This window comes from Prionailurus bengalensis, chromosome C2 (genome assembly GCF_016509475.1).
Source record: "Prionailurus bengalensis isolate Pbe53 chromosome C2, Fcat_Pben_1.1_paternal_pri, whole genome shotgun sequence".
In the NCBI taxonomy this organism is placed as follows: domain Eukaryota; kingdom Metazoa; phylum Chordata; class Mammalia; order Carnivora; family Felidae; genus Prionailurus; species Prionailurus bengalensis.
Window position 1 is genome coordinate 69,431,433 of NC_057350.1, and position 23,227 is coordinate 69,454,659.

A 23,227-nucleotide genomic window follows, 5' to 3' on the forward strand; every position below is an offset into this window, starting at 1 on the left:
AAAAGAAACTGAGAATGAAAGTATAGTAGTATGAAAAGAATTTGAACATGACTATTAGAAAGTGAGATATGTATTACTACTTAAAAAATTTTTTTAAAAATGTTTATCTTTGAGAGAGATGGAAAGACAGAGCACAAACGGGGGGAGGGCAGAGAAAGAGGGAGACACAGAATCCGAAGCAGGCTTCAGGCTCTGAGCTGTAAGCACAGAGCCTGATGCACGGCTTGAACCCAAAAACCGCGAGATCATGACCTGAGCTGAAGTCGGATGCTTAACCAACTGAGTCACCCAGGCGCCCCAAGATATATATTATTAAGCAGTTATTTCTGGTATCAATTTCCTTATGTGCTAGTTATGTGGTTCCCACCATTAAAGTAAATAGAGTTGAATGTAAAGAAAATAAGAGTATATATTTTTAAAACTGTTTGTTTATTTTTGAGACAGCAAGAATACGAGCAGGGGAGGGGCAGAGAGAGAGGGGGACAGAGGATCTGAAGCAGGCTCTGCGCTGACAGCAGCAAGCCTGATGTGGGACTCGAGCTCACCAACTTGTAAGGTCATGACCTGAATCAAAGTTGGACACCCAACTGACTAAGCCACCGAGGCGCCCCAAGTATATTTTAAAGATGTTTCAAGAAACAGAAGAATAGAAGTTTAGCAGGGAAGCTATAAGTAATGTTGTACAGAACAAAGTGAATTACCGCTAATACAAAAGTCTAAGGCAGGAAAAATAGCGTTGGCCTAGAGCATAGACTGAGGAACAGGTGACAGACAGCAGACTGGCCTCTGAAATGCCACAGCAACAGGCTCTTTCAAGTTAGCTATCCATGACCTGGGGTGGGCCGGGAGGGCATCTACTGTGTAAACAAAATAATGAAGGAGTTTTGTTCAAAGAAAAGGGGAACAAGGAGAAAGGAACTATGATCCCAAGATAGCAGAAACAATGAATCCTATTTATGTGAGAAAGGAGCAAGTCAACTAATAGGGTATATATGTGAAAAGAAGAGGACCCAACAGGTGGCAGAAAGACAACAAAATTTATTATACCATGTTCTTAATATGTCAGTGACAGTGGAAACTGGGTAAGTTTGGCTGCAGAGAAACAATTTTGAATATGCAAATGTAACAACTGTATAACTTACTGTAAAGTTCAAGTATGACACTATATGTAAAACCATCTGAAACTGTCAAATCTATGCATCAGTCAAGCAGCATGGTTACTGAGGACAATGGCCAGGTCTGAGCACCTATAATCCACAGAAACATTTTTAAACCAAGTAGTCTTAATGATCCCCCAGGGAATTCTGGCAAATGTTGCTAACAGTGATATAGCTAACAACTGCTTGACCTGAATTAAAAGCATTTTAGATTTACCTACAACCCGCTTTGCCAGAGGCTATTAAGGAGAAGAGTGATCACCAAGGCAGAAGAGAGAAAAAGCAGAAGCCATAAATAATCTATCAGCTGGGGCACTGGCACCTACACAATTAATATCTGATTGGGTGGGCAAAGCGATCACACACCCCATAGTTGACAACACTCTGTCTTCATGTACCTAACATTTAATTACTTAAAGTACAAAATTACCTATTTAAGAATGTAGATGAGTTCCTAGCAGAAAGAAATTTTGGGTCACTTGAGACTCTTGGAAAGTTAATGAGTTGTTCGTTAAAACAAATATTGTGAGTACATAAAGAAGGAAGGAATACAGGTTAAAAATGATTTGCAGAAAGAATTTGAAATGAATGAAAAGGTTACATGGTATTATAAATAAAGTAACTTCCTCACTCTATAAACAAATCAGACTGAGAACAAAGGGTGATATTCTACATTAGAATTTATTTGCTGGTGGTTGTTTTTTTTTTACAGAAATGTGGAAATGTGATCACGTTTTAAAAAGTATTAAACAGGGGCGCCTGGGTGGCGCAGTTGGTTAAGCGGCCGACTTCAGCCAGGTCACGATCTCACGGTCCGTGAGTTCGAGCCCCGCGTCGGGCTCTGGGCTGATGGCTCAGAGCCTGGAGCCTGTTTCCGATTCTGTGTCTCCCTCTCTCTCTGCCCTTCCCCCGTTCATGCTCTGTCTCTCTCTGTCCCAAAAATAAATAAACGTTGAAAAAAAAAAAAATAAAAATAAAAATAAAAAGTATTAAACAAAGAAAAAGGGGACAAACCAAAACCCAGACTCTTTAAAAAAATGTTTTTTAAAATGTTTACTTAATTTTGAGAGAGAGGGGGAGACAAGAGGATCCCAAGCAGATTCTGGTCTAACAGCAGAGAGCCTGATGTGGGGCTCGAAGTCACGAACCATGAGATCATGACCTGAGCCGAAGTCTGCCACTTAATGGACTGAGCCACCCAGGTGTCCCCCAAAACCAGACTCTTAACCACAGAGAACAAACAATGGTTATGAGAAGGGGATGGGTGAAAGAGGTGAAGGAGATTAAGAGCACATTCATCATGATGAACACTGAGTAATGCATAGAATTGATGAATCACTATATTATACCTGAAACTAACAGAACACTGTATATATTAACTGACTGGGATTTTTTAAAAGTATGTGATTGTTTTTACATTCTTCTTGCATATAAAGTTTAGACATCTTCAAGAAGTGAGAGAAGTTAGGGGCGCCTGGGTGACGCAGTCGGTTAAGCGTCCGACTTCAGCCAGGTCACGATCTCGCGGTCCGTGAGTTCGAGCCCCGCGTCAGGCTCTGGGCTGATGGCTCAGAGCTTGGAGCCTGTTTCCGATTCTGTGTCTCCCTCTCTCTCTGCCCCTCCCCCGTTCATGCTCTGTCTTTCTCTGTCCCAAAAATAAATAAATGTTGAAAAAAAAATTTTTTAAAAAAATAAAAAAAAAATAAAAAAATAAGTGAGAGAAGTTAAAAAAAAGCCTTTGGATCTGCAAAGTTCATAGAATGTAACAAAAATAATAGCTTAATCATCTTTGATTAAAAACTCATTAGCCATGTGCATTCTTCTGTATGTATATCATATGCCAATAAAAAGTAGAAAAAAAAATTACCCTTCATTAGCTGAAATACAAATGAAACTGTCAAAATAAATCCTGAAAACCAAAATGTTTTGACAGGGATTTTAGAAGAATAGAAGAAGACAAAGAAAACATCAGAATAATGCTAATGGATAAGCACATTTCATGAACCCCAAAGATTCCAATAATGCTGGTGCTAGGTTACTGGGACTGAAAAACTGAAAAATGAATCCTCCTAGTGGCTACAGGTACTTTACCTGAAGATGATGTTAGCAAAAAATAATGGTCTTTCAAAAAGGGAGAAACATACAGAGAAATAATCCCCTTCTCCAAAACCAGAAAATGAAAGCTTAGTTGTGGAGCCACACCAATGGTAATGCTGGCTTTCTCTCAGCATCCCTGGGCCTGCCTGTGTACATACGGCCCCAGCCCTCTGCACAGCACTCCCCCCTTCCAGAACCACTTGGCACACTGGGAATTCCACGAGTCCTGGTGGGCAGTGTGGAAACAAGTTTGTTTCTCCTGGCCCTATAAAAAGCAGTGCTCTGGACTGAATTAATATCCCCTACTCCCCTAATAGTCCCACTATAAGGGTGCAGATGTCGAGTTTAGTGTGCTGGATACAAACAAGATACCCCCCAAATATAACTGAGTTGCAGACCACATCCACATCATCCAAATCTCTATGGGAAGTAAGACTGCAGGACTTTATCATTTAGCCAGTCTTCTCTTTAATAACACTGTATATCTGGACTGTGTTTCCCACCAGTAACCCAACTGCTACAGCAAATACAAATTTTATTTGGGCTATGTTGACATGACCTAGAGTTCCATCTTTAGCCATAACACATATGGTGAGAGAGAAAAGTTGACCAGCATTTGTTAGTGCTGATAGGATTTTATTCTAGTCTACATAAACACTTACCTCTTTTACGCTATGTGTTACCGCCCATATTAGAAAAACTCTTGACATCACCTGGAAAGAAGTCAGGACAACAGAAGATGGAACAATTCCTGAAAGATATTTTAGGATGGGTAAATAAACGTATATTGTACCAAGTTTCAACATGTCATAAATTTTCTGAAACATTAGATTTTAATGTTTCGACATAAAACCATCTTGAGCAACTAAAACTTATCTATATTGGCATGTAAACTGTTTTTCAATATTAAAAACTTTTTCCCTCCAAAATGATAATACTGCTTCTTTTTTTTTTTTTTTCAAAACAATATTGTTAATGGCAACAGCATACCATGGAATCTAGGTACCTTTCTCAAGCCTGTCAAAATCCCTAACCAAGTGCAATATATTTTACACTTATCATATAGAGAAAGCAAAACCATTGCTTAACCTCTAAAATTAGACACTGGAAGGTCATTTTACAATATGGGTTTCAAAAATGAACAGGCACCTATGGAAGGGAAACCAACTGTATTTATATCTAATGAATGTTAGCAACTCCTGATATCGTATATACTGTCTGTACTGTATTATTAGATACCGAACTATCTAATAGTTATCTTCTATAATTTACTCAAATATTTTGCCAATAAGCATACCAAAATCAAAATTTGTAATCTATATAAGCCATTCCTCCTCACCTTGTTCATTACAGTAAGCATCGGTACAATTATCCTTCCAAAGTCTGAAAGTTGTAACACTGGAATCATCTTGAGTTATTTTAGATAATCATTAGATTCTGCTAAGTTTACATTTCTTTGGCTTTCCCCTTCAATTCTTACAACTACAACCCCTATAGAAAGACGAGCCACCACCATTGCAAAAAAAAAAAAACCCTTGCCTCCTTTAGGTCATCTTAGACCCAGCAATGAGCCAGTATCTATAAGCCTCATTTTCTTGTTGTAACTTTATACTGGCAAGGAACGGCCCCTCTAAAATAAAATCCAGAGGGGCGCCTGGGTGGCTCAGTCAGTTGGGCGTCCAACTTCAGCTCAGGTCATGATGTCATGGTTTATGAGTTGGAGTCCTGAGTCAGGCTTTATGCTGACAGCTCAAAGTCTGGAGTCTACTTCGAATTCTGTGTCTCCTCTCTCTACCCCTTCCCCACTTGTGTTCTGTCTCTGTTTCTCTCTCAAAAATAAATGAACATTAAAAAAAAATTTTTTTAATTTAAATAAAATTGGAAACAGAAGTATATGGGTACCCAATCCAGCAGCTCCACTACCCTCACCTCTGCCATTTCTCTCTGGCCTTACTGATAACAACAACTAGACTTACCAACTTTCTGCACCTTTCAAGTTACACGTGGGGCACCCTACACCTGACAGGAACTCTCATCATGGCTGCAGATCCTCCTTTCACTCTAAAACTAACCCATCTTTGGGGCGTCTGGGTGGCTCAGTCAGTTGGGCGTTCGACTTCAGCTCAGGTCATGATCTCACAGTTCGTGTTTGAGTCCCACATCAGGCTTTGTGCTGATAGTGCAGAGCCTGCTTGGGATTCTCTGTCTCTCTGTCTCTCTGCCCCTCCACCACTCATGTGCATGCTCTCTCTTTCTCTCTTTCTCTGTCTCAAAAATAAATAAACATTTAAAAAATTAAAATAAAACCAACCCATCTTCATTACATCCACTGGACCATCCCAGACAAATTTTCATTCTTCTAAGCCTTCTAAAACATACTCAGACTTCTGAACATTTATAAAACAAACAACAACTTGCCAAAACTCTGTGTACAAATCGAAGATAAAATTGTCTCTATGGGTGTAGCTATGAAAGGAAATCACTTCACAACTCATTAAGAAAAAGAGATACTATATCCTGTTAGAATGAGTTTCTTGGAGAAGATTTGGGCTTTGGAGAGGAATGATTTAGTTTCCAAAAGCAAGTAACATGGACATGTCAACAATGCTTGCCATATAAAGATGCTCAATAAATCTTTGTAGAATGAATGAAAAAAAAATAAAGGTATGGACTTGTAGCCCAATAGATAGAGAGTCTAGAAATAAACCCTCACATTTATAATTCTTGATTTTCAACAAGTATGCCAAGACAATTCAGTGGAAAAATAACTGTCTTTTCAATAAATGGTGCTGGGACAACTGGACAAAAAATAAAAAATATAAATAAAAAATAAAAACAAAAAATAAAGTTAGAACACTTCCTTATACCATATAGAAAGAAATTAACTCAAAATGGATCAAGACCTAAACGTAGGAGTTAAAACTATAAAACTCTTAGAGGAAAAAAGAAATGTGAATCTTTGTGATCTTAGATTAGAAAATGGTTTATTAGCTATGACACTAAAAGCACAAGAAAAAATAAATAATCAGATTTCATCAAAATTATGTGTGCTTCAAAGAATACCAACAAGAAAGTGAAAAGAGAATCCACAGAATTGAGAAAATATCCATGAACTGTATATAATAAAGGACTTATATCCAAAATAAAGAATTCTTACAATTCAACAATAAAAGAGAACCCAGCTAAAAAATGGGCAAAGAATTTGAATAGATATTTCTCCAAAGAAGATATGCAAGTGGATAATAAAGACATGAAAAGATGCTCAAATCATTACTCAACAGAGAAATGCAAATCAAAATCATAATGAGATATACTTTGCTAGGTTGGTTATAATCATCAGATACATTTTTACAGAGAATAGCAAATGTTGACAAGGATGTGGTGATATTGGAACCTTCATACATCGACGATAGGATTATAAGGTGGTGTAGCTACTCTGGAGAACGAACAGTGTGCCAGTACCTCAAAATGTTAAATATGGAATTACCATATGACTCATCAGTTCTACTCCTAGGTCTGTATATACCCAAGAAAAATAAAAAAATTGCTCACACAAACACCTGCAAAGAATGTTCATAGTGGTATTCATACTGGCTTCAAATCGGAAACAATAAAAATGTCCAACAACAGATGAATGGATAAATAGAATGTGGTCGAGCTATACAACGGAACATTAGAAATAAAGTAAATAAAAGTAAAACATAATGAATAATAAATAAAAAGAAATGAACTACTGATACATACTGTAATATTGATGAACTTTGAATACATGCTGAATGAAAAAGCCAATGGATGAAAGACCACATGTTACACGATTCGGTATATATGAAAAGTCCAGAACAGACAAACTATAGAGACAGAAAGTAAATTAGTGGTTACCTGGGGCTAGAAGGTTAGGAAGGGAACTGGGAATGACTGCTAATGGGTATTGAATTTCTTTTGGCGGTAATGAAAATGTTCTAAAATTGACTGTGGTAAGAGTTTGCACAACTGTGTGAATTCTGAATTGTATACTCTAAGTGGGGAAATTGTATATGTGAATTGTTATATGAATAAAGCTTTTATAAAAAAATTAATGTGTGAATTAACTACAAAGCCTGGTGATATATGTAACACTGCTAAAGAAGTTAGTCAAATATTAAGTGAATATACTTAGCCAGATTATATTATAGTTTACATTACCAGAAAAACTAAAGATCCATAATCAAAGGCTTTCCTAAGTGAGTTATTAAGCATTTACTACTTGAGGAAAGACCACCAGTATTTCTAGTTTTTTTTTTTTAACTCAAAGACTAGCTCATCACATAAAAATATTATTTTCTCTTTCATTTCTGCTCTTTCTTCTTTTGCCAATGAAACAATGGGCTAGACTGCTAATGGTCTGAAAAGTGCTTCAGGGTTGTTGCTGTATTTTAGTGGGAATCAAGAAGTTCAGGATCTGGAATTCAGATTTCCAAGTTCAAAAACCTAATTTTATCCCATTTGTGAGCAAAAATCAGGCTCTGGGAGACTGACTCAAGACTAATCAAATTCATAAGAGTCCAGTTAATAAACCAAAATGTCACTTTATTTACTTATATGAGAGGCACAGCCTTTGTAATAACTGAATGGTTGGGATTTCAGAGACCCTCATCTGGGGGCACTTTTTTCCTGCTGTCGAAATCAGAATGCTTATTAGTAAATGCAACTTCAACAGAGGGATCTGGTTGCCGTGAGGGGTGAATACTGAAATTCAGTAGGACCTGGGTATAATTAATTACCCCTTCTTTACTATAGAGTTCTTTTTCCTAGAGAATACAAAGATTTATATAGTTATATAGGTCTTCCCTTTGAAAATGCTAATCAAAAATTGTGATTGTTTTTCTTAAAAGTAAGTTTTAATAACCAAAAACATTTATTCCTTAGGTAATAAATGTTCCTGGTAAATATTTCCTACCAGTCTTTACTTCTAAGTGTATTTTTATTATTTTATTAAAAAATTTAATGTTTATTTTTGAGAGAGAGAGAGAGAGAACAGAGTGCGAGTGAGGGAGGGGCAGAGAGAGATGGAGACACAGAATCCGCAACAGGCTCCAGGCTCTGAGCTGTCAGGCAGAGCCTGATGCGGGACTCAAACTCACAAACCATGAGACCATGACCCAAGCTGAAGTAGGATGCTTAACCAACTGAACCATTTAGGTGTCCTTAAGTGTATTTTAAAATACAGTTCACCTTCTATTATTTGTACTCTGTAATTTGCTTTCTCACTTAACATTTTAAGAAAATTTCTTACAACATACTCTCCAAAATATTTTAACTTGAGTCATAAGATTCCTTTGAACAGAATATATTTGTTTATCTATTCTCCTTCTGTAAGACATTTAAATTGCTCTAATTTCTTGATATTATAAATGAAGTAATGAAGTATTACAAATAATACTTAAAAATTTCTGAGGTTTAGAACTTTTTTTTTTTTTTTAAGGATTATTTCCTTGGGATAGTTCCCAGAAGTAGAACTACTAGGTCAAATGCTATGAATTCCTTTAAGGCCCTTGAAATACATTGCCAAATTGCTTTCCAAAACGTTTGTATCAATATACACTCCCACCAGCAGCATAGAAGTGTGGCTGCTTTAGCCTACCCTCAATGGCAAATTTAAATCTTAGAAGTTAGGGGGTAAAAAGCCAGTAAATTTAAATCTTAATAAGTTAGGGAATAAAATAGCTGATTAACGCTTTCTAATTTGATGCAGATGCAGAGATGTTTATGGCTTTGCTAACAGGTGCTCCTAAATTCCCTATTCAGGAAACTGCCTATTTAGGCACCTGAATTTCCCTCAAATGATGTCATTCACACCAATTCTCACTTGGTTTCTATGGCATATGAACCTACCTAAACCAGTCACCCAGCAAACAGAAGTTTTGGTCCTAGCCTGACAGCCCAATCTCAAAATGCCTGCTCCACTGACCCAGATGGGATACCATCTTAGGGCCAGGGGCTCCAAGTTTATCCTTGAAGTTAAGCCAGACCAACAACAGAAGGCCACATAGATGGACCATATCATCTTTGCTCTGAACAGAACTGGTATCACTGAGTTGGGTTTAATGCTATTATTAGCTGGATTTCATGAGGAACTGTTAAAAAAAATCATTATTTGTTGTAGGAATGGTATGCATTAGTATAATATACACTCTATCATTCCATGCCCCTTCCATAAAGCCCTAGGTGGGAAATATATTTTAGAAATCAATGCTAAGAAATATTTACTCTTCTCCACTGATAGGAGTTATATAACTCAATTGCCCTTTTTCTTTTATTATTTTCTTTTAATTTTAGTATAGTTAACATACAGGGTTATATTCTCAGTTGCCCGTTTTTCAAAATGTTTATTTATTTTTGAGAGAGAGCGCACACGCACGCGTGCACACACACACACACACACACACGAATCGGGGAGGGGCAGAGAGCGAGGGAGACAGGGAATCTGAAGCAGGCTCCATGCTGTCAGCTCAAAGCCCAACGTGGGGCTTGAACCCATGAACAGTGAGATCATGACCTGAGCTGAAGTCAGACGCTCAACCGAGTCACCCAGGTGCCCTTCTCAATTGCCCTTTTTTAATGTGGTAGTCAAAGTTTCAAGCCAAATCTGAAGTATACCACATTATTATATTTTATGTAGAAGTTATCACAAATTCTTGTGGAATGAAGTGCACAGACAGACCAGATCCTCTTTCTTTTCTAGACTTCTTGAAGTCAATTTCGATGTGACTGCATTTACTATGCCCTTATCTCTTATTTGAACACATGACATAGCGTGTTAAAACTACCGAAACTGCAGATTTTTGGTTGCTGATTACTTAAATTGGTTGTTTTCAGACAAGGAGAGTTTCTTCAATCTTATCAGTAAGCCATCGCTAGGCCAAAATTCATTAAAAAAAAAAAAAAAAGACTTACTACGCATCTATTATGCATTAATTGAATTCAACAAATATTTTTGGAGTACCTACTCTATGCCACATACTGTTTTCCATGATGGGGATACAATGGTAAATGAGACAATGTCCCTGCCCTCATGAATTTACACTCTCAGGCTGTAATTGATTTGTTTTGGGATATGTCTTAATTTTAGGATTTTTGCCTGAAGGTGATGTGAGGCAACTAAACATTTGTAAACAGCAGAATGGCATGATCGCTTCTTGTTTCAGAAAAATATCTCTATCAGCAGTGCACATCTTTGGCAAGGCGAGGTTATAGCTTGAGAAATAATTATGGGAATTTATGTTGAAAGGGCAATGAACTTTTGAAGCAAAACATCAGCAGATTAAAAGAAACACAAGTGTTTATATGTGTGGGGTGTGCATGTGTGTGTGTGTGTTAAGCAAAAGCTGTATAAAGGGAATCTGGCAATCAGTTTGATTCTCCAGAACCAGGGTGCTTTGAGGACAATCTGTGAGCCCTGCAGAGGTGGGCAGCACTGGAAATCCACCCTGCTTGGCACAGCCCTCAGATGGACCAGGTTAATGGGCTTAGGAGACTGGCTACCTGTGACCAAGACTGGATTGAAAGTCAGGTACAGCAAGGCAACGTAAGTTGGGAGCAGAGCAGAACAGTGTTCAGCTGGAGCCCACCACCCGAAAAGGAGCCAATCATCAAGGAATACATGCATAATGGAGGCCAGACCAAAGCAAGGCAGGAGACATAAAGTTGGTGCCAGAAATTAAACTAAATGATGGCAAGTGCAACCAGGGTCTCCCTACCCAAATACCGTATCCACTAAACTAAAAATAGTAATATTCAATAACAAAAACAACACTCAACAGTAGCAACCAAAAAGGAATGGGGTAACAACTGTATGCCATATATTTTTAAAAGCTCTAGCCAAAAAAGGGAAGATTATTGCACACCTCCTACCCTATCCCCATCTCCCAAAAATGATATTGGTGAATCAACACAATCTTGAGAATTTTCACCAACAGGATCAGATTTAGAGAGAAATAAATTTCTGAGCAGAGTACGACAGACGTGGAGGCTGGAAGGTGATGGTAAAGTGGAGAATGTGACTAACCAGGAGCCATCTCATGGATGCCAAGCCTTTCCGGCCCCACACTGAGCTTGAGGACTAGCACAAAGTTCCCTGTGGGAATAGGATACATTTTTTAAGAAATGGCAGAATCCTAGCATGGAACAGTCATATCCCAGAAGGGAAGGAAGAGCTCATGTTTTTAAATAAGTCATTCATGCATTGTTCAAAGTTTAAAAAGTATAAAAAGATACAGAGAGAAAAGTCTCCCTCCCAATCCCATCCTACTGCCACTCACCTTTCTCACAGGCAACCAAATATTAATTCCTTATCTATCACTCCAGAGATATATTTTAGGTATATAATAGCAAACATGTAAATGAATGTATTAAGATGTATTTATATAGATCCTTTTTTCCAACTTTTTACACAATGGCAGCATTTTATACACATTGTTCTATACTCTGCTTTTCTCCCCTTAAAAAATATCCTGAAAATCTTTCCTCTTCTATACAAATATACACTGTTTTAATTACTGAGACTTTATGCCTTAATATCCATGCACTCTCCTAAGCCCTACCCCTATGCCCTCAGTGTGTAGAAAAATATGTAAAACAGGAAAACTCTGGTTCTAAACTGTAGCTCACAGGGGAAAATAACTGAATATTAAACACTGTAGAAAGGCAGCCAGGAAGAATTCAGTAACATCCGTATCAGAGCAAATAAAATGGTTGGACAGGGATGTTCATACTTTAGAAAGATGGAGAGGCATGGCACCCATACAAACATAATATAAGGGAAAAAAATAAAGCATGCATTGAATCTAGGGAGAAAGTAAAAACTTAGAGCAACTGGAAAGAAGATAATCATTATGGACAACAAAGGCAATCCAACACAAGGATAATTGCTACCCCAAAGTAGAGAACCCAATATGTGAAACAGAAAATGTATTCAGGCACAATCCAAGAAATATAAGAACAAAATTTCTACTGAGAAAATACACTATGTTCCAGAGGGGGGAAAAAAAAAGATAGTGAATGAAAAAAAATGAGACATTTCTTGGTTACAAAAATACTTCAGGGATTCAGACAAAAATAAATGAATGAATGAATAAATGAATGAATAAACCAACCAACCAACCAACCAACCAACCAACCAACCAACCAACAAGTTACCTACAAAGTGGTAAAAAAAATCAGCCTGCTTCAGACTTCACGGCAACATCCAATGTCAGAAGACAATAAAGCAACATTACAATAGTCTGAAGGAAAGAATGTTCAAGAATATTATACCCAGACAAGGATGTAACTCTAGCACAATGACAAAAGGTAAACATCCCTAAATATGAAAGAACTTGCCACATAATGCCTATGCAACCAACCTTCTAAAGAAACACATGCTGTCAGAAATTCAGCCCAAAAAGAGATGAATCAAAATAAAGAATTCAGGAATGGAGAAGTCATGGTCAAAGGGCCCATAGTAGGCAATAAATCCATTTAAATATAAAGCTAAGATTAAATAATTATGGTAATTATGGTCATAGAACATTGGGTAAATGTTTATAAGCCACAATAATATGTTGGTAATATAATTTTAAAATGGGAGCCAGGGAAAAAGACACGAAAGGAGAAGTGGCCATACTTATTTCCTTAATAGAATTAAGAGATATTGCTTGAAACTAAAATATAGCCAAACGTAATTCTAATCTAAGTTTTTATATCTTTTTGTTAAGCTTTAAGAGACTTCTAATAAAATATCTCTCATGGTAAGAGGATTTTATACTTATTTTTAATATACTCAATAATTTTAAGGAAAAGTAGCATGTAAGGCAGGAGCTATTTATCTTGATTCTTCCATCCGTCTATTTTTTTCTTCCTTATATTAATATATATGTGAAGAAAACCCTCTCTGGAATGGTGTTTACCTAATAGTAATGAAGATTAGTTCTAATGGTAGAATTTGGAGTCATTTTTAAACTTTGCTCTTTGTACTTTTCCACATTGCTTGCACCAGTAAAATCCATGAATTTGATTTCAAAATTAATAAAATCATTACTCTGACAAGAATTTAAACGTTTGGCACCAGCAAAAAGATAATTCTGAAACTGAGCTAATTCCAATTTTAAACAGGAATTTTCTTAAATATTTTCTCTTACAGTACAAGCTAATCTCAGAGAAATAAAATATTTCTGGCCAAAATGAAGAAAAGTGTCAGAGTATGGTACTCAAGGAAAATGAATGGCTTTTTTTTTTTTTTAAAGAAGGATTGACAGAAGGGCAATTCTCTTTTCTATTTTCCCAGAACCTAGAAAACTGGCCATGCCTCTTGGGGTTGCAGTACCTAACCGCCCCCACCCCCAAAGCAATTTGCAGTACATTTTACTTAACTACACTTACTTTATTGAGCTCTGACAAAGAAATTTGTGTATTACACTGTAATCAATAGCAAAATTATGGTATTTATATGATAAGCTCTGGATTTATTTGAGGTTAGCATTTCTAAAAGATGTACTAAACTGTAAGAGGGCATTATATTTCTTTGTGCTAAAAGGATAGTGGGACTAAGTGCATTCATGCTTACCTTTGACTAAACTGAAATGGATAAAAAGGGAGGGAGACATGAGAAAATCCTATCACCTATCAGTGATAAGTCATGTGTCTAACACTGGAAAGAAATGTACAGTTAGAATTAAATCTTTTCCCTTGATGTGACAAAATTTAAGCACTGTAGTGCTTCTCAAACTGGGGCATGTATAAGCCAAAGATGTACAGCAGGGTCTAATCCAGTGACATCCTACTAGCAGTTAACTTACTCCAACTCAACTGTATGAACTCAACCCAAAGAAAATAAGATACAAAACTAGTGTAGACGACCCCACCCAGTATTTCGGTGTGACTGTGGGCACCAGAGTGAGTGGTGGTCTTAGGTCTCCTGGCTACTCACCACCCTGACTGTGATTTTACTGTTCAAAGATAATGTAAAAGTCATCCATCCAACACAGGCCCTAAATGCAAACCAACTATTTCATCTGGTATTCAAGTGAAGAAAGAGTAAACATTTTCAATACTGGAGGAAAAAGTGGCTCTGTTGGACTTATTGAAAGTCAATACTAAGTTGCATTGTGTTGCATGAACAAGTCAAAGTATTTTTCATTGGAATTTTACCCCTACATAAGCAATTCTACTTTAGGAGATAAAGCCATAGCATGCATGCATATATATATATATATATATATATATATATATATATATACATACACATACATATATATGTATATATGTATGCATATACATATATGTGTATATATATATATATATATATACACACACACACACACACACACACACACTACATTGTCTTGGTTCACTCATTTTCCCTGAAAAAAAAATTTTGGCGGGGGGGGGGGGATATCCATTTTTACATTAAAACATAAAAAAGGGGACTTCATAAGTATTTCACATTTATGGCAGGCTATTTCGCCTTTACTCTCAAATCCCTGGAGTAAAACTATACAACTCTCCCCTCCCCCACCTTTACAGACATTAGGGAAACTTGAGAAGAGCTGGAAAAGCACAACAATACATAATAAAAATAGAAGGTAGGAAGCTAGGCTTAGAGGAAATAAGGGTAGGGAAAATATCTTGAAACAATGGAAGAAAGTAACACCTAAATAGATGAGGAGAAAGCCTGTGTACTTGAGTTTGGGACAGACCACAAACTTGGCACTGAGCTCCTTTATGGCCAATGCAAGGAGAGAAATCAATCCAGTTGTAATTCAGTGTACAGGAAAGAAACAGAACCAGGTGCTCGGTTTTTGAGCCATATCCCTACATATTAAATGGCTTTGACTACAGTAGTTTCTAGTTTACTAGAATGTCTTTCATACAGTCTACTGTTTTAGATGGCCAACTGTCAAAGTGTTTGCCACTGGCAGCTTGCTCTTCCATTTAATTGAGGTTCTCACATGTAAAAAGTAATTCTAAATTGGCTCCAAGAGAGGACTCAGAGGGCTTTGAAGGAAATGAGCTTTTTGAGGGCTTTATCAAATATCCAGAGGCTTTTCATTTGTTTACTTTTGGGGTCTCCACTCTCTAAGAATAAGGTTACTGAAAGTCGAATCTCTGAATGATAGCAAAATACAGACCTGAAAAAAATGAGACCTATTTCCCACCTTTCTAAAGATAACAGAAAAGGGTGTCACATTTTGAATAACATGAAAACATAAAAATACTAGAAACTGTTCTCTAAGAGAACACAGAGAGTCAATTATAAATCACAGAAACTCTTTCAAACTCTGTATTGTAGTTAGCATTTCAGGGGTGCCTGGGTGGCGCAGTCGGTTAAGCGTCCGACTTCAGCCAGGTCACGATCTCGCGGTCTGTGAGTTCGAGCCCCGCGTCGGGCTCTGGGCTGATGGCTCAGAGCCTGGAGCCTGTTTCCGACTCTATGTCTCCCTCTCTCTCTGCCCCTCCCCCGTTCATGCTCTGTCTCTCTCTGTCCCAAAAATAAATAAACGTTGTAGTTAGCATTTCAATAGCAAATTGCCATCCAGTTATTTTTATGGTCCACAGCATTCCAGGTGTTTCAGGCCAGATTGTTAATTGCAGCCTTGAACTATGGATGGCTCATATATATTTTACCATCAAGACTACATCATAAGCTTTTCACTAAAAAAAAAAAAAAAAAGATTTAATAAAACTGTCAAAACCAAATAAGATTGATAGTTGAACTCTTAGATTTATAGTCACTTTTTGCTTACTTACGCTAATAACCCATAAGTACTCTGGATATTGGGGATAAAAAAATATTTTCTTGTATCTCTACTTTAAAATTTTATTAGATTTTGTCTCAATACACTCTGAAAATTCTTTTTATGTAAAGCTTTCTCAAAAGACTGAAGCTGATCCAATGGTCATTTACTTGAAATAACACAAGATCTAACGACAAGGTTGAAAAAGTAGAATCATTTCCTTATGACTTGAAAAAAAACAATAATCACAGGATTTCACTCAAGCAAATCAAGCAATACACTTCTTCCAAACCATGTTCTTTCTCAGAGTTCTCCCAAACCATATGGGCAGTGAAGGAAGACTGCAGAAGATGAAGTTTAACTGTACTCGGTGGTTGTGAAAAAAGACTTCCATGGGACAGATGCTCTATTAACGAGAGCAGGGAACCACAAGGGCCATTTAATATGGTGATGTGTAGCTAAGAAAATCTTGGCTGTTAGAACTGGAAAGGATCTATGTATGAGAGCAAGTTCAACCCAACATCTGACAGATGAGGAAAGTGAGGTCTGGAGAGATACAGTGACTTGCCAAGCTTACATACCTAGTTTTGAACACAACAAATTAATGTTTATGTGTAACATTTAGTGGTTACTCTCAAAGGTTACTTATTGGTCAATATGTAACTAGAATATAATTGAAATATTTACCATCAATATGACAAAAGGTTAACATTCAAAGTATATAGAATAGAAATTGCTTTTGTCTTTTAAAAAATTAAGATCCTATTAGGCAAATAAGCAAAAGGCATAAATAGATAATCTACATAAGAATAAACATAATAAATATATGGAATTATATTTAACTTCATAGTTAGAAAAAAAAGGGTAAATGAGAGTACCTTTGATTTTAGATGATTAACCCAATAAGTATTAAAAATAATTAGGGGCGCCTAGGTGGCTCAGTTGGTTGAGTGTCCGACTTCAGCTCAGGTCACCATCTCATGGGTTGTGAGTCTGAGCCCTGCATCAGGCTCTGTGCTGTCAGCTCAGAGCCTGGAGCCTGCTTCGGATTCTGTGTTTCTTTCCCCCTCTCTCTCAAAAGTAAATAAACATTAAAACATTTTTTTAAAAAGTAATTATAATACCTAAATGTTGGTACTGTGCTAAAACCACCATACTCACTTTGCAATAGGGCACAATCCTTTAGTGACTCCTTAACTGACTGAGCCACCCAGGTACCCCGCCCTGCCTTTAGTGATTCCTTTAGCAATCTGGCAATATTTTTAAGAGTTAAAAGAATATTCATACTCTTCGAATTAATAATTACACCTGAAAATGTATGCAAAGGCAAAAACCCAAAGACTAAAAAAGTCTATATATCAACAGAGATACTGGCTGAAAAATTATTAATGGGAACAACCTAAACATTTTCCACTAGGGGAGGCATAATAAAACATCTAATTCAATGTTGTGTAGTGAATTTAAAATTTAAAAGTATCAATGAAAAAAAGATGAGCCTGAAATATCTTTTCATATCAGAAAGCCAGGAAGTTATATTTATGAAATATTTCGGTCTTTATTTAAATTGTTAAGTAGAATACGAAACCCAAGTTGTAGCTAGTACTAGAGAACGGACTGAACTGTTTGGAGAAAGCAAGGAAGTGATCAAAGATGATGGGAGTCCTGTCAAAAAAGACTTGGAAAACAACCTAACAATGCTTTCACAGGCCCAAGACGGCCCATTTAAGCATTAAAAAGCAAGTTACTATGGACTGAATCACATCAAATATGTTAAAGTTCACGAGTTCATGATGATAAAATAAGAAGCAAAACCTTCAATGTCCCTTGGACATACCTGATTTTTGTTGTTTGGGAGAAGGGTTGTGTGTGTGTGTGTGTGTGTGTGTGTGTGTGTGTGCAGTGTCTATCAGTATTAGTGTCTGCCTGAGTTAGGAAAATTACATCTCTGGTTCTGTATGAGGAGAAGGGTGTATAAAGCAACATGAAATACTAGCCTTCATTTTGTTTTAAATTACAGACTAATATTAATTGTTCTCAGAACTGGATTTTTTCCCTCAAAACTGAAATGGCTTTTCTTTTGGATTTAATAAGGTATTGCTAGCTGAAGCCAGTCTGACGTGCTGAGAGAGATGTCAGATTGATGAGAAATGTTGCTGCCTGATTTAAAACCAAACCCTGAACCTTTTTAAAGAATGATAAAATACATGGGAAAAAGCCCCCACAAACTTTTACTGGTATACTTTACAGGATTCTGGGAAACCAATACAGTGTTCTGAAAACCGGTATATAAAGGGAAAGAAGCTAAAAAAAAAACAAAGTGTGTGTGATGTGTGTGTGTGTGGTGTGTGTGTGTGTGTGTGTGTCCACACACACACACACCACACACACGAGTTATGTTATAAAAAAAACAGGGAAAGCAGTTTTACCTCTAGGAAAGGGGATGGGAGCCTAGCAAGGAAACAAGGTGGGACAGGGACTTATTTTCCATTGTATACCCTTTTATATTTTTTGAATTTTGTACCACTTTGTACCATTTGAAAAACAAACTCATTGAAGTATTACTACAGACATTATGTAACAAAATGGAAAAATGATTATATTAAAAACTCTGAAATCAAATCATAGCCACTTTAACTATAACAATGTAAAAACTGCATATGCATATAGACTAGGCCTCTAAAAAAAAAACAAAGTTGTTGACTAAAACTGCAGAATTTAGGGGCATTTTTTCCTTTTGATTAAAATGAATTCCAATGTTATATTTATAATGTTATTTGTCCAATAAATAATGTTAAAGTGGCATTTAAGTGGAAAACATAGTATTTGCACTCACTCTGTTTTATCCATACTTACAGGAAAGCCTAGCTATTTGAACCCTGAGCCCATAATCAAGGCAACTAAGCACCATTTGGAGGTAACTTGATTCTTATTGTAGGCAAGAGATCTAAGAAGGATAAAAGAAAAGGTCTATTGAGGGCTGTTCATACAGGGGCTGTTAAAGTACAGTGACTCTGCCCAGCTCCGTTTGCCCATCCCTGCACTAAGGTGGGAGGCAGTGGTGGCATTCACTGAGTAGGAGGCCAGCAGAACATGGAAAGAGCCTGTCGACAGTGCATAAAAGACACACACTGAAAACACTGCTTGCAGGAGGAGTGAAGCTTGTCAAAGTACTGCAGAGGCTGGGAAAGTGAAGAGAAGAGAGAGAACAATTATAACCTGAACCTAACAATTCCTCAGCTAAATTTAACTAGAGAGGTGGAATATATCTGCAGCTTGAAAATGATAGGCAAATGAATGCGCAGGTAACAAAAGGACCCAACCTACACAGACCTTTAAATGGTCACTGTTCAAAAAAAAGAATTATATTTTCCTGTCAATCATTTGCTATTATTCTGAAAATATTTCAACTGTAAGCCCCCAAAATAAATAAATGGACTCAGGGAGGAATAAGGAAATCCTAGGCTCAGGGCAAAACCTTTTATTTCTTGTTACAAGATAAATCAAAATCAGTAATGATTTATTAATGTCAAACTTTTCCATCAGCACTAGTTTAAAATTTTTCAGCTATGAAGAATGAAAATTAAATAGTAACTTTTACTTACCTTTTTAAGGTTGAAATGCAGTTATTTATCCAAAGTTTTCTCAAATTTTTATGTCAAGAGATATCTCAGTTAATACACTTCTTTGTGCTGAACTATGTTCACAATAATTCCAAAATATATTATCTAAATACCTAAAATGCATTATTCTAAAATGCAAATACTTTATACACATAGGAATGTATATCAAAAAGGTAACAATAATTATTTCTAGATAAGTAAAGTCATTTTTATTTTCTTTATGTCTTTCAGTATTACTAAATATTTTTTTTACAAAGTGAATGTGTTACTTCTATATAAGGAATAAGATTATTTTTTAATATTTATTTTTGAGAGAGACCACGTGCATGCATGCGTGAGTAGGGGAGGGGCAGAGAGAGAGGGAGACAGAGGATCTGAAGCAGGCTGTGCACTGACAGCAGAGAGCCCAATGTGGCGCTCGAACTCAGGAACTGCGAGATCATGACCAGAGTTGAAGTTGGACGTTTACCCGGCTGAGCCACTCAGGGGCCCCCAAAATAAGATTACTTTAGAAACAAGGCCTTTTCATTAAAAAAAAAAAAAAAAAAATTACCACAACTTGATTCAATAGCTACCACACCATAAATTCTGTTAAAAATAAAAATGGTTACAATTTCACTCAAAACAATGTGCATTTTCACATAACTGATTTACATCATTTTAGCCAAAAAACTTCTAATTTAAGTCAAAAATCTAAATTCAAGCAGCTTTTGAAAGAAAAATATCTATTTAAGTAACTTCTTTCTAATGAAAGACTTTGCTGGAAGGAGAAGATCATGTACAGATCATTACTGAGGTTTATGACCACGTATACTACTTAGGGGTACAGAGATTTATAACTATATATAACTATATACAGTATGTGTGTGTGTGTGTGTATATATATATATATATATATATATATATATATATATAAAACTATATGTAGCTATATAACTATATGTAGTTATATAGTTATATATATATGTAAATATATATATATAAATCAATCTATGTTTTTGTTTCTCAAATCCAACTTTAGAAATATAAAACAGATTGGGGCACCTGGGTGGCTCAGTCAGTTAAGTGTCTGACTCATAGTTTCAGCTCAGGTCATGATCTCACGGTTTCGGGAGTTCAAGCCCTGCATGGGACTCCTTGCTGGCAGCACAGAGCCTGCTTGGGATTCTCTCTCTCTCTCTCTCTCCCTCTCTCTGCCCCTCCCTCACTCACACTGTCTGTGTCTCTCTCAAAATAAATAAATGAACTTAAAAAAATGTAAAGCAGATTATTCATATCAAATACTATAGTATCATCGTATTCTGTTGCCACAGATGAGCTGATGGATTGCTATATTGGCTCGAGACTTCAGCAACTATCCAAACCCTTTGTGGCAGCCACTATTAGTTGCTCATTCACTGTGCACTCTCCTTCTCTTCCTCACTAACAGAGCACTGCTCTTATTTGGGGTAGCAGTGTGCCCTGCTTAAATACTAGCTTCCTGGGAATCCCCTGCAGCTGGAGGAAGCCAGAGGGGCACAGTTCTGACCAATGAAAAACAGAGTTTCTGAAAAGCCTTGCTGTTCAGCCACTTTTTGCCTGGAATATGATAAGACACCACTTAACTCACTATAGCTGTCTTACGACCGTGGGATCACATGTACTAAGACAGAAGTCACACACTAGGGATGGCGGAGCATAAAGACAGACTTCTTGTCATATGGAAAAAAGAAACCCTTATTTGGTTAAAGCACAGCAGTCAGAATTCTGGCATGTATAGCCAAATGCAATCCTACTATATAATTTTTTTCAGAGTTGAAAAAATGAACCACAAATCTGAAGGGAAATTGGGTAAACTTAAGAAATCAAAGTATGTAAGAGTATAGAAGTATGTAAAGTATTTAAGACTAGGTAACGCTTTTTAAAAGAACCTATTTCAATTATACTTTCCAGCCACAAAGACTACTGGCATCAATAAGAAAGATGCTGGATATTTGGTGTAATAATTCCTTCTGGTTAACAATTTTCTAAATCAGCTATAAAACAGAGTGCATATCTTAAAAAAAAAAAATTGCTAGTATTTTATGTCCAAAAACAAAAGCAAAAAAATAAACAACAACAACAAAAAAACAAAACTGCTTTCTTTTGCAATTTTGACATGTGGTATTCATGAGCATCTTTTAAAAACATCTTTCTGGAGCCAAGAATGTGGCAATGCAATGCCAGGTCAAGATCTAACAGATATAAGTGAGTATTTACTGAAGTATTTATCACAAATAGTTGATTGCTCTTTAATAAACCATTCTTTAAAAGTGTTGGAAATGTGACTACCCCATTCCCCCTACACAGATCATATAAAGGAAAAACTTCAGCATAAGCACCATAGTCTCTATCGAAACAAATCACAGATCTAAGATGAAATGTTATATGAAAAGAGGTAAACTCCAGAGAGCTAGAAAATACGTATTTTACTTGATTCTTCACAGTAAATAAACTACTATGAAGACTCACTTTGCTTTGAACTCCAAAGAAACATAATAAATATTGATGAGCTGAATATGTGAATGAACCCTAAGAGTATTGGACACAGATCCCATATCCCAGAGCAGGTTGCTGCGAAGTTTAGGAGAAAGCCCTTTACATGTCAGAATTTCAGCGTGGAGGGATACGCTTTCTTCATGCTGTGTCATTAGAAAGCTAAGGCCCTCACAGGCTGCTCTACAGGTGGACTCTACACCGGGAGGTCCCAGCTTACTTTGCTCCTATGATGTATCCATGTGTTCCTAAAGGACTTGCCAAGATGACCAGAAACTCTGTACGATGTGCTGTGGTTAGACCAAGCATTATGTTAGATTATTTGGAAATAAAGAGAGAAAAATACAAGGCTATGTTGTTGCCCAAACTGCAACAATAATACGAAATTCAACTATTTGAGAGTAATCTACACATCAGTCATAGTTCTACATCCTTCTCTTATATTAACTAATTTACTTCTCACATACTCTAATGAGGTAGAGACTATTATTTTCCCCACTGCATACAAGAGGGAACTGAGAGACAAAGAAAGTAAGTCATGTGAAATTACATGATGGGTAAGTGGTAAAACCAGAATCAGCCCTGGGCAGTCTGGCTCCAGAGTCCCTGCTCTTAACTGCCAAGCTGTACTACTTCCAACCACAGGAAGGAGAAAAATCAGGCAAAAAAGGCTGTGATGGTTTTTCAATACACCCACAAATTCTTTGATACTCCTCCCGTCAAGAGGTAGAGACTGTCTCTTCCCCTTCCCACTGGACTTAGTGATTGGCTTCAAACGAACAGAAAAAATAGAAGTAATGGTGGTTGACAATAGGGACTAGATCATAAAAGGCGCTGTGGCTTCCTCCTTGCCTTCTCTCTAGGATCATCTATCTACTCTGTGGGAATCTAGCTGTCCTGTAATGAGGGACACTGGCACAGCCCTATATGGAGAGGACCAAGTAGTGAGGCCGAGGCCTCCAGCCAACAGCCATGTGAGTGAGTCATCTCAGCAGCAGACCCTCCAGTTCCAGTCAAGTCTTCAACTGACTGCAGTCCTGGCTGACACCTGGCTGCAACTATGACACAGACTGAGCCAGAAACTCCCCAA

The 23,227-nt window shown here is 36.9% G+C and overlaps 1 protein-coding gene across 4 annotated transcripts in view; it reads right to left on the reverse strand.

Annotated features, from left to right (window-relative positions):
- HACD2 (3-hydroxyacyl-CoA dehydratase 2) overlaps window positions 1-23,227 on the reverse strand; it is a 105,162-nt gene that overhangs the window by 31,184 nt on the left and 50,751 nt on the right. For all 4 annotated transcript variants that reach the window (XR_006299377.1, XM_043594337.1, XM_043594338.1 and 1 more), the window contains exon 4: window positions 3,917-4,005. Coding sequence is in view for 3 of the 4 variants with exons in the window: in XM_043594337.1 (XP_043450272.1) it covers window positions 3,917-4,005 (89 nt within the window). In the remaining variant the exon portion in view is untranslated. The remainder of the gene's footprint in view (window positions 1-3,916; window positions 4,006-23,227) is intronic.